Raw genomic sequence first — 20,301 nt, 5'->3', positions numbered from 1 at the left:
TAATCGATAGACCTAATTGGTTTCTCCATCACTTACTGTTTCGGTTCAGTTATCAGACAGCTGATCTCCAAATAAATATGGCTCTGTTAATTCACCATTTGGATCCCAAACAGCAAGGTACTCTGATGTGACTATTTATGGACATCAGTAGAATGCGCTTGACAAATTGAAGTTCACATTTTTTTTAAAGTGCTGTTATTCTGTTTAACACTGTCACATTCTTATATAGGAGCCAAATTAAAGCCAGAAATTGTTGAAACATTTCTAAAATTCCTTGATATCCTCGCTACCTCAAGGATTTTAGTCTGAAGAAGGTTCCCGACCAAAAACGCCACCTATCCATGTTCTGCAGAGATGCTGCCTGACCTGCTGAATTTCTAGCACTTCCTTTTATCTATTTCAGGACAGTTGTTTGGAATTGAATTTCCCCAATCTAAGGTTTTTTTAGATCTACTTTCCCCAGCCATTGAACCTGTTTTTTTGGATCATGGATCACTCTAGTCTGGAGGAAGCCATCTCTTGTAGCTTTGCATGCTGGCAGGTACAACTACTTAAAATTTGAACAAATGTTCTATATTTTAGATAAAGCTATCTTCGGTAAAAAGTGTTGTATAGACTTTGTTTGCCATCATCTACAGTATGAGGCCAGAACCCCATTATACTTATTTGTTCTTCAAATGTATCTTTTGGAATAATTGAATGTGTTCCCAAATCTACTTTCAATATTTAATCTTATTTAATCAAAACTGGTGGATACAGAGTGCCAGAACTCCCTTTGGAAGAACCACTGAACAATTGCCTCGAATTCTAATGGATTTAAAAAAAAAACAGTGCAGCTTTTTGAGAACAGTTTTAACCCAGGGTCGAACATTACTGTGACCACTTCCAGATTGCATTGTGCCACTTCAGAAATGTAATCGGGATAAATACTTGCACTTTTGGCATTGTTTTAGCATCCGCCACGCATTTAAGAACATCAATCCTTGTGCAACAGTTTATTTTGGCACGTGTAACTATAAAAACCGACACTGGTCCAAGGAACATTTGGCAATCCTAAGCAGGTCTCCATAACACTATCTAGCAACCGTTTTCTTAGGTTAAGAAATACTCCATCCATCACCACCGACACCGCTCTCAACTGACAAATTAGTACATGAAAGTAACTTGCAATAGGTGTTTCCATGGTGAATTGTGGCAATATTTAAGTCTGTGCTGTGTGCAAGGTCGGGGATCTTAAGGGAGGAGACTGAGAAGTGCTTGGATTTGAAGACACTATCCCCACAATCCAAAGGGAATGATCACAAGTTCCATGGTCTACAGAATCATGCCCCTATCTTGGCCCCTCTGAATAATTCTTCCATAGGAATTGTTTGCACAGGCAATCGTCACAGATTCAACTTTGTGGCCCTTTGAGCAGCGCGTGTGTATCTGAACTCTTGAATAAGATCAAGGAGTCAAATTTGCTCACACTCCTCACTTCTGAGGTTCCACATCGCTCGTGAGTAGCTGTGGATAGTCTATGCCATATCTTTTGTTTAGATTTGTTGGTTGGTTCCTCATTGTTCAGGCTGTTGTAGACTGTTTGTGGCACTTGGCTCCCCTTCAGAACCTGGAGCCGTTCATGTGTGATCCAGGGGTCGCTCTTACCTCCCCTGCTTCTGATAGCTGCATATACACTCAACTCCTGCAATGTTGCTGTGTTGAAAGCTATGCACCAGCAGATTCTTAGAAAACAATGCCTTGAGCTGTGTGCACCAATCAAGCACTGTAGTTATTTCCTTCATCCCATGCAACATCGAGAAATTGGCCCTCGTCTTGAAGAACATGCACGGGAAAGATACAAATAAAATAAGGACGAGCATTGTTCGATTCCAAGCACCAAAGGATACAGACCATGTGATGCATTACAGTAGTGAAGCTATATTTGTAAGTGAAGCTGAGGCACCTTGATAGCCAGATTGTCTTCATAAGTATTCTTGCACACCATTCATTGTTCCATTGCAACTGGCCAGGCAGAACACTTTTAGTTTAAAGATACAGCACAGAAACAGGCCCTTCGGCCCAGCGAGTTCGTGCCGACCAGCGATCCCCGCACACTAACACTATCCTACTAGGGCCAATTTGCAATTATACCAAGCCAATTAACCTACCAACCTGTATGTCTTTGGAGTGTGGGAGGAAACCGGAGATCCCGGAGAAAACCCACATTGGTCACGGGGAGAACGTACAAACTCTGTACTGACAGCACCCTTAGTCGGGATCGAACCTGGGTTTCTGGTGCTGTAAGGCAGCAACTCTACCACTGCGCCACCGTGCAGCCCGCACACATCAGCAAATGAAGCACACCTGACAAAGCTGAAGTGTTTCTATGACGTACCTAAACTTCCATTCAAACATATCCCAACCTGCAGGAGGGAAACGAAGAGGCACTTTGTTATTGAAAGGCCAAAGGATCAAGATCGTGTGATAAGCAGCAGACCTTGGTAATGCAGAAAACATTCTTGTGTCTACAAAGCCAAATTAGTACCTCTTATATGGCTCACAGTCTCCATATACTGACAGTACTTTGGCTGAAAGGATTCAAAAAGCAATTCCCTTGGTCAAGGATGATGCACATTCACTCTAGCCAGAGGAGTCGAAGATGCCTTGTGTGATTTCTTCTAACGTAAGGTGACCATTGCCCACCATCTATCATACCTGATGGAGTGAGGTCTTGTGTCGGGATCAAGGAGATCCAAGATGATTGTATGCCAAGCTCAGCTTCATAGACATGACACACAAACACTTGCACATGCAGAAGGCGGCAGTTGATGGGGATTCGGGTAGTGAGGGAAAAGGATGTGGGTGAGCATTTGGTCGTGTCCAAGGACACATAATAGACCCACAGCAACTGGTCACTGGCACCTGGTATGGAGCCAATGGCTTTACCATGTATGACTGGTTGATGGCACCCAGCTATCGTTACATTTCCCAGAAATTAGTTGTCTTCTTGCATTGCATGGTTTTTAGGTTGTAAGATTTTAAAAGTAGTTGCTGCAATTAATGCCTGCAGAAGCATAATGGGAAAGAGTTGATCTAGTTGAAAGATCAACTTTGACATCTCTTCTATCAGAAATGGAGCTTCAGGTTGTGCTACGATTGCCAACAAATTGAGCTCCTTTCAAGTATGGCATTCTCATTACTGAACTTTCAAAAATTGGTAACGTGGTCCTATCAGTGTTTTGAAGCTACTGTGGAAGTAGAAGCGTGAACAGTGGATCATGAAACATTGCAAAGTATTATACCTTTGATCCAATGTTCATTGTTGGATAAGGTTTAGTATTAAATTTTCCAAAGGTAAAAAACCTGGTGCCCAGACAGATGAAGCATTTTCCAAATGGAAATCTGGATACCGTGCAAGCTGGACGTCTGAAAATACAAAAGAAAATACTGAAAATACTTGGCAGTGTATTTGGCCTGAATTATTAACTGTTTCTTTCCACCAATGCTGCCTAATCTGCAGAGCGTTTCCACACTTAGTATTTTGTTTTACATAATACTTGTTAATCCTGCTGCAGGTTCATTGATGTAATATCAATGATCGGTCTATATAATCTACAAGTACGCATGAAGATGCCACTCAATGGAATCGCTGTTTATTGCCAGCGAGTGCTGTAGAATGTACATTTGACTCGTGGTCTCCTTCTGGCCTTGACATGTGGCGACCATCAAAAATGCTTCATCTCGAATGCGCGTTACTTTCAGTGCCCACTGCTGTGTGTGCGTGCCTCCTGCACACATGCATTGCCTTCTGCTTCTCGGCTTGTTGCATCTCAGGCCTTGCAACTTTTTGACCTTCTGCTAGCATCCCCTGGTATTGGTGCTTTGCCCCATCCGAGTGTATGCACCTCCCTCCTGGAGTGCATTTCGCTAACCATGTTGCCCAAGTTGCAATCCATTAAAAACAACATGGTGCTGACTGCCTCTGTCCACAGCAACCACTGTATCTGTTATTGTTGTTAAATTGCCATGGTGTGTACCTCTAAGGTCTGAGGCCTTGCTATATTGCTACATAAGTCACTGGCATTTGCTTGAAATTTGGAGCAAGCTGAGTAAACCACATCTCTTCCCATAAATGGCAGCATTTCGCAAAGCAAATGTGTCTGTGATCTGCAATTTAGTCAATTTGGCGCAGGGATGTCACACAATTATTTAACCTAAAAGTTGGACCCAAAGGCAGATGGCAGATATATAACGTGCCAATGTGAGCAAGGGACATGGTTACAGAATGGGCCAGTTAATTAAAACACGTGTGTTATTAAAAAAAATCATCTCTGATTATAAATCTCTGGAATTCTCTGCCCCCGAGGATGGTGGAGGATCGATCACTGTATGTATTTATGGAGGTGGATAAATACTTGCAAGATGAAGGAATGAAGGGTTATAGGAAGCTGGCACAGAGCAGCAGTTGATGCCAGCATAATCATCCATGAATCCATATTGAATGGTAGGGCAGGCTTGAGGGGCCTGGTGGCCTACTCCTGCTCCTCTGGTGTTTGTGTGATGCCTGGGCTTTGGGTATGAGATTGAACGTCATTCTGCTTGTACCCCATCACAATTTTCCGCTCTATTTTGTTCTAAGTATAAACTGCTTTGTGATGTTACACAACATAGTGGAGTGTAAAGATGTAATGTGTCCAAGGACTGGAGTGGTTATCTCGCCAACGTCACTACTTGTATGCCTAAAGCAATGTAAATTGTTCGTACTCTGAGGAAGTTAATTCATGCCATGTTATCCCTTTTTATTTTCCTTTCTCAGGACAACAGTGAAAAGCTCTTACTTGGGACATCCATCGCAGAACTCATTGGAAGCATACCGGTATTTGGATTGTGGGTCCAATTCTACGGCATACAGGAGACCCTCTTTGAACCACTAAGATTATAAGACTTTATTTTGTGGATTGGTAGCAATGGGTGAAGAGCTTGGGTGGAGAGTAATGGTTCAAAGTAACTTGCGTTCATTAAACACTGAGCCACGTTCTCTTTGGAAACTTGAAGGGTCTATTTCTGCATCCTTGGCTGCATTGGCCATATCCAAGTATTTAATTGTGGTATTTTTTATCAAATAATATCGAAGAATGCAGCTTTTCAACCTCCTTATGCCCATCTGCTTCTTTGATCCTCCCTAAGAAAGCAATTTTATTTGCAGTCTGCCTTCTATTCCATGCAACAAATGATCTGGAACTAATTGTAACAGTTGAGCACCTAAATTAAAAATCCCAGAACCAGCATATGACCCTGGATGATTTAATTGTTCCATTTTGGGACATGTGATAATAAAATACAGTTGACTCTCATCCCTTCCAACTCCCAGCACACTAGCTCTGAAATGCATGTGCACTTTAGCCCTAACCTGGTCACTTTCTCCAACCCTTTTTTATCTTGGGTTTACACATTCTGACGTCCTTAATTCTGGTCCTGATCGTTTTGTTTTCTCCTTTTTCTCTCTTCCCTCTATATACATGTTTTAAATGCACTTGGCCACTAGAAGGTAACCAACTGTGTTTTATTAAGATTTGAAAATAAGTCCCCATTAAAACTTTGCATCCAAGTTATTACCAATAATGTTTTTTGGGCTGATAAAGTTAAAAATATTTGCATTTGAATTGAGCATTTAGCAAGAGTACAAAAAGAATTGCAAGCCATTTAAAAGAAAAGTCAACTAGTGTATGTAGCAAGTAAATTTTTAAAAGCAATTAATACTACAATTTGGGAGAAATTACTCTATGTATTTTAAAATGCATCTATTGCTATCACACCAGTTATTTTTTAACATGCTTTATTGATTAGCCTGTTGCATCACTAAAAATGGTCAATTTGAAAGTTATCTAGCTTGGATCAATCTTGATCACTTCATTCCAATTCCTAAAATTAAGAAGCAAGTGGAAATCTTTTGATTATTGTACCTCTACCTTTTGGGCAGGTCCAATTGAACCTGTGGCTAGTGGCTGTCCGAAGCTAGGTGTGTTTAAATAGCTATGTACTGTTTGGGTGCACAGAGTAAGTCTCTAAACTACTGAAGCTCAAAGTGTGAATGGAAGATAACTAGTATGCAAACTAAATTCATTGGAAATCTCTTCACATTTTTTGTATGGGTGCCAACTTCTGCCTTGCCAATTGCACCAGAACCTAAGGGGGACTTGCATGATTGTTTTGTTTCCTGTGGAGCAGACAAGACCAGAAGAGAGAAGACTGAAAATACATGTTTTTATTGTTGTCACTTAATGTGGAAAAAAAAATTGTACTGGAAAGCATGGATTTTATTTTTGTGGTGTAATTTATTTCAAGATGTGTTTGCACTATAAGGGTGTTTATTGGGTATGCACACATTTCTAGTGATGTTGGGGTGAGAAGAAGGCTGACAACATGTAATGAAGTTCTTTCATCTTGAGCTTTCGCCTGTTTTTTTGGTTGGGCAGTGCCTGTTTAAAGAAATATGCAGTCATTGCCAAAACACCTGTCTGCGATGTTCAAACTGTCCATTGAAATGAGACCTAGTTCTGTAAATGTAGAACCATCATTGGGCAGGTGAGAGAAGAAAAGTGGTGTTGGAATTCCAACTTGTCTTTGCAAACATGATTTGGCTGTAGGTTTTTACCTTGGTTGAGTGGTGCAGAAGCTACTAGGAAAACAATAAAATTTTAAAACCCAGTTTAATAGCTTTCTAAAATTTAATTCCCTACTCTTTCAGCAGAATTTATTCCTCTTCTCTTCGCCAGTTAGAAACTGATCTTTATGTAACTGGCAACCTGACTTTGCCAATAATTGTGCCGTGCAGTTTGAAACCAATATTCCAATAACACAATTTGCTCCAGGAACTGTGGGATTGATACGTCCATTAGTTTGAGCATTCTACTAATGATGAGCTTAAGGGCCAGTTGCTTAAAATTTCAGCAACTGATGGAGGCTGATAAATGGGTTCAGTGATTCTCTGCCATTCCCTATTTCAAAATGTATTATAATGTACAGAACTTCTGCTTTTGTGGTCAGTGGTGACGTGAACATTTTCCCCAAAATGTGCATTGGTTGCCGTTTGGGGAAACATTGGCAATATAGCTCAATCCATGTGAGGTTTCAACAAATAATTATTTTTGGTTTGTCCAATTCTCTACCCCCACTACTGGAAGCTCGTTTTTTTTTTGTTGAGATCTTTGGCTCATCGTTCCACAGCTTTTGTAACAATGACTTTTTAATTCTGCTTATAGAAAAGACCTTTGTGTTTAATCATGTTTCATACTGAATTGTTTTCTTTCCAAGGGAAAGGACAGGAGGCATGACCAGGCTGGAATGTCTTTAGCACTGAACTGATATGCATTGTTTAAATGTAATGCTGTCAGTTACTAGCACTTTTCCAAATAAATGTTGATTAAGGGACTAGTGTACTGAATTCTATAATTCTCAGTGATGTGAAGTACTGTTTTGAGCTTTTTAATGTCTTGTTCTTGCACTGTGGAAACTGCTAATCTGGCACCATGCCAAGACCATGTAAACTTTCTAATAAGCCATTAAAGTAATCATCTGCAAACTCTGCGCAAAGATTCATTCATAGCTGAGCAGCTTAATGCTTTCTATATAGTTTTTTGGCTCTATTTTGCACCGCTGGTCTATGCCCATGTGTTTACTGCTGGCGTATTCAAATCCTTGGTGACATTGCTGCATTGGTCAGGATGTGACACTTTCATCCCACCACACTTCTATGGTTTTTTGCAGAATTGTGCGTTCGGTACAAAATCCCATTAAGCACTGTCTGACTACTTGTTCTCTGGTTTGGCCCAGGACACTTCTCCGAACCAATTTACTGAATTATACCTTCACATCCCTGATTGGCACCAGATCCTTGATCTGCTTTGGTTCTGGTCTCTAATTCTATCCTTGGCTGCTTGTATTTTTTAATACATTGATAGTTCCTTTTCAAAAGTGGGGGACATATCTACTGTGACTTTGTTAAACTAAAGCTCATGTACAGCGCAAAATGTAATTCTCTATCATTCCAAGTTGGTGGTGATTGGGGATAAGAGCCATTTTCTTTTAGTTATGTAGAATATTTTCACAAGTAAATTGACAAACCTGCTATCAAATAGCTGTTGTGCTGGCACTGTCATATGTGACTGGTTGTTTCTGACAATGAACACTGCTACTCTTGAATGATGCTGAATATGATTTTTAAAAGTTCAAAACCAAGTGTGATGTGTCATAGCTAGAATCTCTAAGCTGAAATTCTTTGTTTGGCTGTGAACAAATTTGTGTGGTACTTGGGACAATCATTCATATAGGCTTAATGTCATCCATGCGCTTAAGATCTGAAGATTATGCCTAGTTTAAGCAGAACACTGTTGCCTTGATCTGAGCAGCCAACTAACAGTTGATGACCAGAACTCTCTGACTTGCTCTTGGCAGAAATCTTGGTCTAAATTGCTAATCTTCAGTCTGTGTTGCCAACAGCCAATTCTGCAGCAGCGTTGCTGAGTTTTGCAGTAGATCTGATTCTTATACACTGCACGCATTGGAGTTTTGAGTGTACCACAGCAGAGCCTGATGAGCATTTTAATAAGTCTAAACATTAGTTTGCTGCAGCCTCCCCTTGCAAGAAAGCCCTGGCTGTGAAAGAGCTAAATAATGCAAAGTCTCGACCTGAAATGTCAACCATCCGTCTGCCTCTACCAAAGTTATGCGAACCTCCGTTCCTACATCAGTGTTTTCCTTTTGTTGTAAAGTAGCTCCCTGTCCCAGTCAAAGCTACCTTTCAGATGAGTGTATTGCCTTTTAACATTGACTCCTAAACCAAGTGACTTGGGGGGGGGGGTTGTAATTTGTACAGCTTTTGGGTGCCAATCTTTGGTATGATGATGCAAACAAGTCTATTGTGTATAGTAGGATAATGGTTAAGTGACTGATACTCTTAGGTTCTGGAGCATTGATATGGAGAATAAGTTCAAATCGGATGAAGGTAGTGACGAGTTCACATAATTCTGGATTTTAAAAAAAAGCTTATGAAAATATACTCCATTTGCCACTAGATTATTGAAAAAAACGTATGATTCACTAATGTCTTTCAGAGCAAGACACATGCCGTCCTTAATCAGTCTGCCCAACTTGACTCTAGACTCATGAGTCAGGTTGATGCAGCTGGCTCCTCAGTTCAGTCGCACTTTGGGTTATCGATGAAGTCCTTTTCCTATGAACAATTGAATAGCAAAATGTAAATTTATGCAATTAGTTTGAGCTAGTTGATTGGAGTGATACAACCTGAGGCCATATCGAAGTGGATCTAAACAATGTGATTAATGCTATGATGCAAGTTTATTTTGCTTTTTTTTAATCTCCAGAGTATTGCATAGAACCACAATTTGACTTCTAGTGTCATCAGTTTCAAGCTTCCACAATGTGCTATTGTTTCGTTTGAGCGTTTCCTCCAAATGAGGCTGGGTTTTTTGCCTGGTCAAATGGCCTGGCTCCAAAGACCAACAATGAGTACTGTGTTTCTCTCTTCCCTGTAACTCATGTTTGAGTAAATTGTAGTGCATGTTAATTTAAGCTGCTATTTATGCTGCCATCTCTTGTTCCCGATTCAAGTGATGGCTTCCCAACCATCCAGCTTCAGTGTAGTTGACTTGAATCCGAGGCTATTTCGTGTGCAAGCTGCATACACTTCCAGGAAGAATTTCTCCAAGTGCCAAGTTTGCTTGGAGTATTGTACTTGAATGTAGTCTACAAAGAATTCCCAGAGATGGTACAATACTTGCCCTGCTCAGTGAAATGCACCCAAAATATAGTTAAAAATCTCAATAAGGATGTGTCCCTTTTATTCTGTGTGTCCCTGTCCTCCAACTGTTACCTGCTGATCACAACAGTCGGAATTCAAAATGTCTGAAGTACTTTGCCAAGTGAATTGTATGCTGAACGTTTATCAGACTGTGTGTATGTGATTTTGTTTTTTCCCCAGTGAAGTATGCAGCTGTGGCATAGTTGAAGATGTTAGGCTCAAATGCCTGGTGAGTCGAAATCCAATAACTTTAAATTGGTTCCGTCTGAAGAAGGGTCTTTAAATTTGGTCTGAAGAAGGGTCTCGACCCAAAATATCACCCATTCTTTCTATCCAGAGATGCTGCCTGTCCAGCTGAGTTACTCCAGTATTTTGTGTCTAACTGTAAATTGATACTCTAGTTCACGACTTGAATCATTCAAGCGCTATTTCTAAGATGAGACATCAACGATATTGCCATCTCACAGATGGACGTGCTGTTATTTTGGAGAGCAGCGGGTGTCTTGGATAATATTTCTCAACATCAAAATCTAGTGATGGTCATTACCTCAGCTGTCTGGAACCTTGCTGTACACACTGTTTGCTGCACTTCCCATATCACAATGTGCTTTATGTCAAAGTGTTTAATTAGTGCAAAATGCCTCGTGCTCTTAATGTCAGGATCTTCTATTTAAAACGGGTCTTTTTCCAATGACACAAGCAGCTTAATTTGTGCTAAAATTATTCTAAGCCATTTCATAGTGACATTAAACTGGCATTGCAATTTGAAGCTCCCTTGAGAGTTCACCACATCAACTGTTTAGACTATACGAAATGCTGCGTAACTGTGCGCCAACCATTCAAATGGCAAGTTATTGTACAAAAGCTTTTATTCTTCTCCTGCTACGCTGCTAATAGATTCAAAGAGCATCATGGCTTTTTTTACATGTTTGAAATAGCTGTTAATATGGAAGCTGATAAGTAGTGCAGCACTGACGGTTTCTTGGGCCTGTCAGCTTACTGCTGGATCCCAGCTGCAAATATGGAAGTTTTAAAAAGTTATTACTTTGTCCAGTTATCTGCTCAGCACTGCTGCTTGAGTTTGCCTTACTGCGTACATTATATCTTGCTGGATAAGGGCTTTAAAATGGCAAAAAACAAGGCCTTGCATTCTTTATACTACCAAATGGAATTCCTGCAAGTCATTTTAGTTTGTGATGAATGGCTGATCGCATAACTATGCGTGGTCGATGGATGAATACCCTGTTGGATAACATTTTTACTGAGCAGAAGTGGATTTCCCTGGCTGAATCATTTGTTCAGGCATAAGCCTTTTTTATCCTTTCTACCACCTTTTTATTGCCTGCTGAGCATCTTGGGTTCAATACCAAATATAATAAGCTATGGTTTCCTTGAATATATACGTGGCAAAATAACTTAATCCAATCTTGTGGGATTTACTTATCTTTAAAATATGACATCTGAAACTGAGACATACAGCAATAAAGAGTTGTGCGCAATGCAGTTGCCCGTTTGCAAGATTTAAGTTATTCAGTAGTTACCTACAAAAATACGTAACCTATTTTGGCAGCTAGTTATCCTAGATCATCATCTTTAGTACAATTCTACAATGTTTACAAATGTTATTACTCCAATTATTATCACGTGGTGTCTTAAATAATCATTTTGCTTCCCTCGCAGTGTTCATTGTGCCCCAGGTGAGAGGGTGGTAAAATAACCTACACATAACAGCATCAGGTTTCCTGGAACTTCAGCTTGGCAAATCCTTCCCTCCTATGGGAACATGGCTCTACTCAAATGGACCAGTCAAGATTGAAGCAAGTAAGATGGTAAAATGTGGGTCAGAGTGCTATATCATGGTACAATACAGGATCTGAGATCGTTTCACCATTACCATTTTATTAAAGGATGCATTAAGTGTTAGATATATTTTAAGGCTATTTACAAACACACCTCCAGATTCTATTGGGATTTGAATGATCAACCTAGCTATTACTAAAAAAAAATTCAAGGGTCATTTTAATGAAATGTACTGGCTAGGACTCTTGTGGCATTGGGGAGGAGGGGGGGGGGTGGGGGGTGGGCGTTGCTTTTACACCTTGGAGAGTTAAAAATTAATGGGGTTTTAAATTAGCTTTACTTTTAGTTCAGCTGCGAGCCAGGTTGGGTTACAATTGAGTCCTCACCATGTCCATTAATGATTAAATCGCATTGAATTACTTTGCTGTGGAGCTCCTGCAACACTTGCTGGCTGCTGATGATCATACCCACCAATGTTTCCTCCTGGTTTCTTCTAAGATGGCTGACACTTTGTGACAGGGCTGTTGGGGTACTGCAGTTTGTTTCAGTGGGGTCAGGATTTGCGCAATGGTTTGCTATTCCTTTGGCATTGGGGAAGGTAAAAGATCCATCTGATCACACTTTCTCCTTTTTGGTTTTCACATGGAAACCATCTGCTGGGGATGGGAGAGACTGCTGACGCCCAACGAGCATCAGGAGGTGGAATGTAAAAGGTAGGAAAGAGGGTCTCTTTCTCTTGGGGTCTGTCCTGGCGACAGCCCCGAGTGTTGGGCATGGTGAATAACCTTTGGATCAAAAAACAGTGGAAACCATGGTGGGTACTTTTTTAAATTAAGTTTTATTTGTGTTTCATTTTTCTGTCATGAAATATCCCAGAATAGATAAACATTTTCAACAAAGATACATCATAGGATGGATTTAATACAAATTTTAAAAAATCAAAACAAATGTGTTTTAATAGAAAAGCTTTCTATCTTTATTGCTGTTGAGGGGTAGTGGGTTGAGAAAAAAGTACAAAGTGACAGAAGCTTTTCACAAGGAGCAAGATCATTAGTGTTGTGATGGGAATGTTCTAATCTACCATGCTTCAAACCAGTATTGCAAAATATTTAAAAACATTTGAACTATTTTACATATACAAAATAGTACATATCCTTGGTTTGTTCTGCCCCCCCCCCCCCCCCCCCAAAAAAAGCCTACCTCTTTTTTCCCCTCTAGTTACAAGAAAAAGATTGCACAAAAGCTAGAGATGCATGGAGTTATGGAGAAAATAGGTCATAGGAAAAAAAAGAATTAATTTTATCCACATGCCTAACTTTGGAAAACATAGGGGAAAAAATTAATGTGGTTTTCACAAGATTTGGTTGGAGATGAGACCACACATCATCCATTTAGAATTCGTTTGCTGCAAAACTGATTTTGTTATTTATAAAAATGACTGGATGTTAAGTAGGTGTTACAATTCTGTAACAGCAAATGGCAGCTTTGGAATCATTTTATTCAGCACCATCAAATCTTGACTGGATCCCTCTAGTTCACTAAACTGTCACAGAAGGAGCCAGAAGCCCAAAAAGTACCTTTTTTTGTGAGTTAAACTGGAAATGGGAGAATCTTGGGACTTTTCTTTCCCGCCACCCCAGCTTCTGTCCCTGCTTCTGTGTGTTTAGTCCCTTCAAGATCATTAGTGTGAGGTAGCTTAAACTGGGGAAGTTCTAGATTGTGTTCCAAACTTCCTTCATCTTGATAGAAAAAGAGGGCAGGTAAAGTTAGATACTGGAGCAGTTCAATCTCTCAAAAGTCTGCAAAACAAAAACAAAAATCCACAAAAAAAAGCCCAGATCAACTTGTACTTTCCACATTTTTTATATCAATTGTTCTCCATGTTACAGACTGGTTTTACAACATAGCACCAATTTTATATTTTACACAGTCTCCTGCTGGTAACCTTACAGACTGGTACGGCATGAATATTAAGAATACCTGTGCTGGTACAATCCAAGGGAGGGCCTTCAACAGATATCAGTAAACACTTTCACCTGATCTGAAGATCTTACAGGAAAACAATAAATAAATTAACCGTTTTCACCGTCTGTCCAGCTAGGCCATGAAGTCCAAAATGTAAGCGTGTGGATGAATGGAGTGATGGATTGGATCAGCCATTCAGTGCAGAAGTCCTAGAAGTGATTGGAAAGTACTGAGGTCCTTATTATTTTACAAGAAGCAGACTGCGCCAATGTCAACACCAAATTCCTGATCTGAACCACCAACATCCAAAGGTGCGACATCCACAATAGGCAGACGAGTTGTTTTCTGTGATCTGTATTCAATGATTGTCTTGCCCCACTTCCCAGTGTGTTTCTGTAAAAGCATAATATATAATTTTAGTTGTAAACTCACAAGTGACAGTAAATCTCTCCAGTATTGATGTTTAACGTGAACACAACATTTTGGAATCTATTTTTCTTTTTTAAATATTACTTAACAACAACTATTCCTTTTCTCATGTTTTTTTTCTGGTTTACCTTGCTATATCCTTTGCTATTTAGCAGGATGCCCAACTGAGCTTCCCACAATCTTATCACTTAAAAAAAAAAAAAAGCCTTGTAGTTTTATTGCTACCATGTTTTATTGCTACCATCTTGCAACTTGTTTAAGAGATGCAAGATTTCCCCAGTTTGGTAAGTGTAACCACAAGATTGCATTCCAATGTAGCTTCTCTTCCCTAAGATGAGACTGCAATTTTCTTTCTCAAGTTAATTGGCTTGTCAATCAGTTTATTCTGTACATGTTACACTAGAAGTTGTATACCACATCCCACAGAAAACCCATGATGTCGTTCAAGTGTGGTAGATCTACTTAAAATTTTCTCTTTAACTAGATATAAATTCCAAAAAACATACCGTGCAGCCATCCTCCAGGACAGTGTAAGTGAACCTGCTGTTTCCTTCGGCTCTGATTTCAATGTCATTGGAACCTTGCAATAAGAGAGCCTTTTTCAGGTTGCCTGTAGCTCTGTCCATATAGGCAATGCTGTTCTTGCAGTGATAGGTGATGTTCTGGGAGGCCTCAGTAGACAACAAGCGCAAGAAAGTCATCTGGATGGCGGCTGTATTGGCTGTTAGGCTGCCATCACCATAGCTGAACTATAAGAGGAGGGAAAGCAAGGCTCAGAACTCTGAAGATTTGCTGAAAATATTTGTCATGTATTTTTTAAAAATGCCTAAACAATACAGATCAGCAAGGATCTAGATTAAATCTAGTCTTCTTTGCAAGCTGTCTCAGACACTGAAGCATAAAGGGTTCTGCAGTTGACCCCAGCACCCCTGCATGTGGAGAGGGAGAAACAAGGGCTTATCTTACATTAACAGGAATGAAGAGTTTGCATAGATTTGAAAAGCAAAATCCACCAGATATTTATTAGAGAGAGATGTTTGAAAATCTGCAGCTCATAATAGAGAATCTGAGAAAATCTAGAGTTGTGGGCAGATCTCCCTGGAACTATAAATCGAGTTCAACAAATCTTTTGATTAAATAGGACCTGAACTAAAGACTGGAGTTTGAGATGAGATAGATTTGAATCCAAGATGAGCTCCAAGTACTTTTCCTCTTGTTAATCAAAAGGTATAAGGTTACCTCGGTGCTGAAACCAGTACTTGCACTGAGATTGGGTGCATTAGCACATATTTCGGGATTGTATCTGTCACTTATCGGTTGATGCTATTAAGGTACTCTCCCAGTAAATTAACTGAACAATTGGGTGATTTTAGCAGACTGAATAATTACAGTAAGAAAGGTAGTTGGAGGTGGCCAAAGAGAGATGTGGTTTGGGACAATTAGACTACTGCAGTTAAGATTTAGGGCAAACTTATTGTTGTACACTTGTTGAAATTGATAGTGGACAGGATTTTATTTTTCCAGGTGAGGGTGAGTTACTAAATCTAAAGTTGACTCATATTCTTAATTTCTTATCAATGATTCTTGTTTTTATTTTTTACAGAACTTTTTAGAAAACAAACCCCCCCACCCCCCTTATACTAACCCCAAATAAGAAAAAGGAAGAAAAGAAAAAAAGTTTTTTCAAGAGTTAAATAAATATGTGCGGAAATTTCTCTGGAAAGGTAAGATGTCAAGAATATCGTTGGAAAAATTGACATGGAAGTTTGATTCAGGAGGATTACAACTTCCGAACTTTAAGAATTATTATAAAGCAAACCAACTGAGGTTTATTGCATCTCTTTTTGAAGAAAAAAACCCGGCATGGATAAGAATAGAACTAGACAAAATAGGAGAAAATATACCAGAAGACTTTATATATAAATGGGAACCTAAATTGATACGGGGACTGAAAGAATCTCCATTATTAAAATACTTGATCGGATTATGGAATAAGGTAAATTTTGAGGATGAAACAAAAAAATCTTTATTAGGAAAGACAACTTTGATTCAGAATAGATTGATACCTTTTACAATGGATAACCAGCTTCTATATAGGTGGCATCAAAAAGGGATTAGATATATAGGTGATTGCTTTGAAAAAGGTATATTGATGTCATTTGAACAATTGAAAAATAAATATCATATCAAATAATTCTCTTTTCTGTTACTTTCAATTAAGAGCTTATTTAAAAGATAAATTGGGTCAAACAATGTTATTGCCGAAATCTAAGGAAATTGAAAACCTAATTCAAAAAGGACAAATATTTTTTTTAACTTCCATTATATATAATCTAATTCAAAAAAAGGCTCCTAAACAAGGAATTCATATATCAAGGCGAAAATGGGAAACGGATTTCAATATTAATATTGATGGAACAAATTGGTCAAAACTATGCCTTGACAGTATGAAAAATACAATAAATGTTCGGTTTAGACTAGTACAATATAACTTTCTGCATCAATTATATATCACACCACAAAAATTAAAGAGAATAAATTCAAGTTTATCTGACCAATGTTTTCGGTGCAATCAAGAAATTGGTACTTTTTTTCATTCTACTTGGTCCTGTTCAAAAATACAACCTTTTTGGACAAACTTAAGAAGTTTTTTAGAACAGATTATTGGAATACAACTTCCATACAACCCAAGATTTTTGTTATTGGGTGATGTTGAAGGAATAAGACCACAACTTAAAATGAATAAATATCAGAAAGAATTTATAAAAATTGCATTAGCAGTAGCCAAAAAAACTATCGCAGTTACTTGGAAATCTGATTCCTATTTAAGTATGGACCTTTGGAATAATGAAATTTCTAACTGTATCCCACTTGAAAAAATTACTTATAATTTAAGGAACAAATATGATACTTTTTAAAATATCTGGCGTCCTTATCTACAAAAGAGGGGCCTATATATATAGAAGAATTGTTCATATTCACAATGGTTCTTTTGGGAGAGATGTATATACATATACAGTTTATTCTGTTTGGAATTCCATGGGGCGTGTGCAGGACCCCCAACAACCAGGCAGTCTTTAATCAATGATTCTTAAAGAACTTACATGGAAACCACCGTTCATTGTCTCACCGAACCATACATGCTTCTTGCCCTTGCTTGTCCACCAGTTCTTGCGTGGAATGCTACTTGGGTTGGGATAGACGCAGGTCTCACCAGTCTCCATGTTACAGAAGACTTTGATGGCATCAAGTGTGCAGCCCTGGTTAGGATCGACCCAGTAATCACCTGTAATAGGACAAATGTACCAATAAAATCAGAGCAGATCTGCTGTGATCTACAAAACTGTCCAACTGACTCATACAGATGTCACACTAATCCATGCTGGATATTTCCATTCACAAAACGTGGAACTTTGTTTAAATGTTCATACAGAATGAAAATTAGCATCAAATAAAATTTGAAAGCAGCCAACTGGAACAAAGCTAAACATTTGTTGTGAAACTGGTGCACAGAAGGAACAGAGACGAACAATGAGAAGAGAAACGGCATTTGAGATGCAAGGAACGCTGATTTGCTGAAACCAACAATCTACGTGCAAAGACAAGATTTGAGGTGAAACTGAATTCTAAACATGACACGGCGATGAATCTATTTTGACCATGAACCTTAGGCCATCTTATTATTCACGTCTACTTACCGCTCTTCCAGTCTGAGTGACAAAGTTTCAGGTCTCGGCAGGTACGGGCTGGGTTCTTCTTGCTTCCTTCTGGGCTACGGATATTTTCAATTTGGTTGTTGAGGGATTTCAGAGTGGCATCAACTTCTGCATCGTGTTGGCGAAGGAGAGGTGCAGCCTGGTCAGCCCGGAAGTACCGAAGTGGATCAGGGGATTTCTCGGGTTGTGACAGGCCAGCAAATGCAGACATATCAATCCCAGGGCCTGGTGGGCCAGGAGGACCAGGTGGACCAGAATTACCAGGAGGACCCTGTTGGGGAACATCCACTGCAGCATTAAAACCTGTTGCACAATCACCCCGAGATTCACAAACATGGGACCGAAGAGATGGAGAAAGAATCAGTGGTAGAAGTCTTTATTTCAAAACTAAGGATGAGTGTTGACTTGGTTACATTTAGTATTATTTATTGTTGGTGTGATTTCTCACGTAAGATTAAGTTACAGAAACTAAAGATGTACAGGTATGTAGGTTAATTGGCTGGGTAAATGTAAAAATTGTCCCTAGTGGGTGTAGGATAGTGTTAATGTACGGGGATCGCTGGGCGGCACGGACTTGGTGGGCCGAAAAGGCCTGTTTCCGGCTGTATATATATGATATGATATGATAGAGTCAAGGACATCAAATGTGGAGAGTGTTGAAGATGGCATGATACTCACAGATGGGCCAGATTCACCAGAACGACCACGTGGGCCAGGTGGACCAATGGGACCAGCCATACCATTTGAACCATCCTTGCCAGAAGGCCCAACGGGACCAGGGCCACCCTGAAATAGAAGGCAACCAAACAGAGTTAGAAACCATCTAGATCATTAAACTCATTCATAGAAATAATAGACAGCAACTGCTTGAAAGGCTTCAGGCTCTCTCCTCACAGTGAGAGAAGAAATGCAGTGGGAAAGGGAGAATCCATTTGCTCTGTTTCAAGTAGGGGCCAATCATAAATAAATTAAGCTGAGAGTTTGAGGAGCTGGGGTCAACACTGAAACACGTGAATAATAATTTCTGGATTATTTCCTTTGCCAAGCACATAACTAGAAGGGTCAACACTGAGTGTGTGTGGTTCAAACAATAGTGTGGGAGACAAAGGTTCCGATTGATGAGGCATTCTAACCCGTGCTAAGACAGAGCTATAGATGAACCTCAACTGGGCTGGCTCTCAGCTCCTGGCCAAGCAAAGAACTAGGTTTAAAATTTAAAAAAAGGTGAGAATGGGGTGGGCCGGTTGCTATGATATATATTGGGGAGTAGAAAGTTATACATTTATATAGAGTGAGACCAGGAAACAAAATAGCAATTTGGTAAGTAGGTGAGAGAGAGTAAGGGGGTCGAGAGTTTAATAATCAAATTGTTGAACGAGATGACATGGGCAATGTGCATGGTGACTAAGACGTGAGAACTAACTATTCCAGTACATTTGACATTTAAAAAGGATGGACAAAATAGAAAACCAGTGAGGGTGATAGCACTGATAAATAAAGCATGGCCTAACCACAGTAAAAGGGAATGATCCTGCTTGGAAGGGTTGGAATCGCAATCAATATGTGAAGAATTGGAAGATGAGGGACAAGAAACTGGAGCAGCTTACAAAGTAACCAACACTAGCCACACAGAGACACTTCACTAATAAATGGCAGGAGCCTGCAGAAATACAATAATTGTATGGGCCTTTAATCTTAATAAAAACTTAGCAAATCAAATGGACAAAGGTAATACGGAAGATAAGTTTATAAGAATCTGTTCAGAGTTTCTTGGAGGAACATGTCCTGGATCCAATTAGTGAATAGGCCACTTTAGATAGGAAAAAAACTGCAGATACTGGTTTAAATCTTCAGTCTGAAGAAGGGTCTCGACACGAAACGTCACCCATTCCTTCTCTCCCGAGATGCTGCCTGACCCACGGTTACTCCAGCATTTTGTGTCAGGCCATTTTAGATTTTGTCTTGTGAAATTAAATTATTAATCTTGAGTATGAGATTTGTTTGGGAAAAGGGCGAACAAAATTATTGTTGTGAATTCACAATTGATTGAGATATTAAATATTTTGCCTTATCCTCACATTAGGCATAAAGAATATACTGGGATTTCTTGGCTGGAAAGATCTATAAGCATAGAATCAATCTTAGCAAAGGGAAAGTACTGGAGAAATCAAGGGGATCAGACCAATGCATCTTGGAGCTGAAAAAAATGCAGTAGTGATATTGAGGCATCACTGGTGATCTTCTAAAATTCCCTGGAATCTGAATGGCCCCATTAGATTGGAAACTGACCCACGCTGCACAACTAATTAAGAAAGGAGGGAGAAAGAAAATTGAGAATGCCCAGCTGGTTGTCTGACAGCAGTTATTTGAAAAATGCTAGAAACTATAATCAAAGTTGGGGTAAAAGAGCATTAGAAAATCAGTTTGTCATTATGCAGCATCAACTTGGTTTTACGAAAGGGAGCTCAATCTGTATTAATGACTGAAAAGAAAGGACAAAGACTAATCTAAATAATTTGCTGGTGTTACAAACCTACGTACAATAACAAGCTGTGAGGAGAATGCAAAGAATTTGCGGAACAAGGAAGG

General features: G+C 39.4%; 2 protein-coding genes across 3 annotated transcripts in view; one reads left to right on the top strand and one right to left on the bottom strand.

Annotated features, from left to right (window-relative positions):
* Positions 1 to 7,557, top strand: part of LOC144611980 (transmembrane protein 106C-like) — a 32,620-nt gene extending 25,063 nt beyond the window's left edge. Inside the window, exon 7 of the mRNA XM_078431355.1 lies at positions 4,799 to 7,557. Coding sequence (XP_078287481.1) covers positions 4,799 to 4,916 — 118 coding nt within the window. The 3' untranslated portion in view covers positions 4,917 to 7,557. The remainder of the gene's footprint in view (positions 1 to 4,798) is intronic.
* A 5,230-nt stretch (positions 7,558 to 12,787) lies between these two features.
* Positions 12,788 to 20,301, bottom strand: part of col2a1a (collagen, type II, alpha 1a) — an 83,909-nt gene continuing 76,395 nt past the window's right edge. For both annotated transcript variants that reach the window (XM_078431409.1, XM_078431410.1), the window contains 5 exons: positions 18,391 to 18,498; positions 17,695 to 17,983; positions 17,101 to 17,282; positions 14,503 to 14,745; positions 12,788 to 13,960 (listed from right to left, as the gene is read on the bottom strand). In XM_078431409.1, coding sequence (XP_078287535.1) covers positions 13,814 to 13,960; positions 14,503 to 14,745; positions 17,101 to 17,282; positions 17,695 to 17,983; positions 18,391 to 18,498 — 969 coding nt within the window. In that variant the 3' untranslated portion in view covers positions 12,788 to 13,813. The remainder of the gene's footprint in view (positions 13,961 to 14,502; positions 14,746 to 17,100; positions 17,283 to 17,694; positions 17,984 to 18,390; positions 18,499 to 20,301) is intronic.

The sequence above is a fragment of the Rhinoraja longicauda genome, chromosome 42 (assembly GCF_053455715.1).
Source record: "Rhinoraja longicauda isolate Sanriku21f chromosome 42, sRhiLon1.1, whole genome shotgun sequence".
NCBI classification, from domain to species: Eukaryota; Metazoa; Chordata; class Chondrichthyes; order Rajiformes; family Arhynchobatidae; genus Rhinoraja; species Rhinoraja longicauda.
The sequence above is the reverse complement of the archived record's forward strand: the minus strand, read 5'-3'. Positions and strand labels throughout refer to the sequence as shown.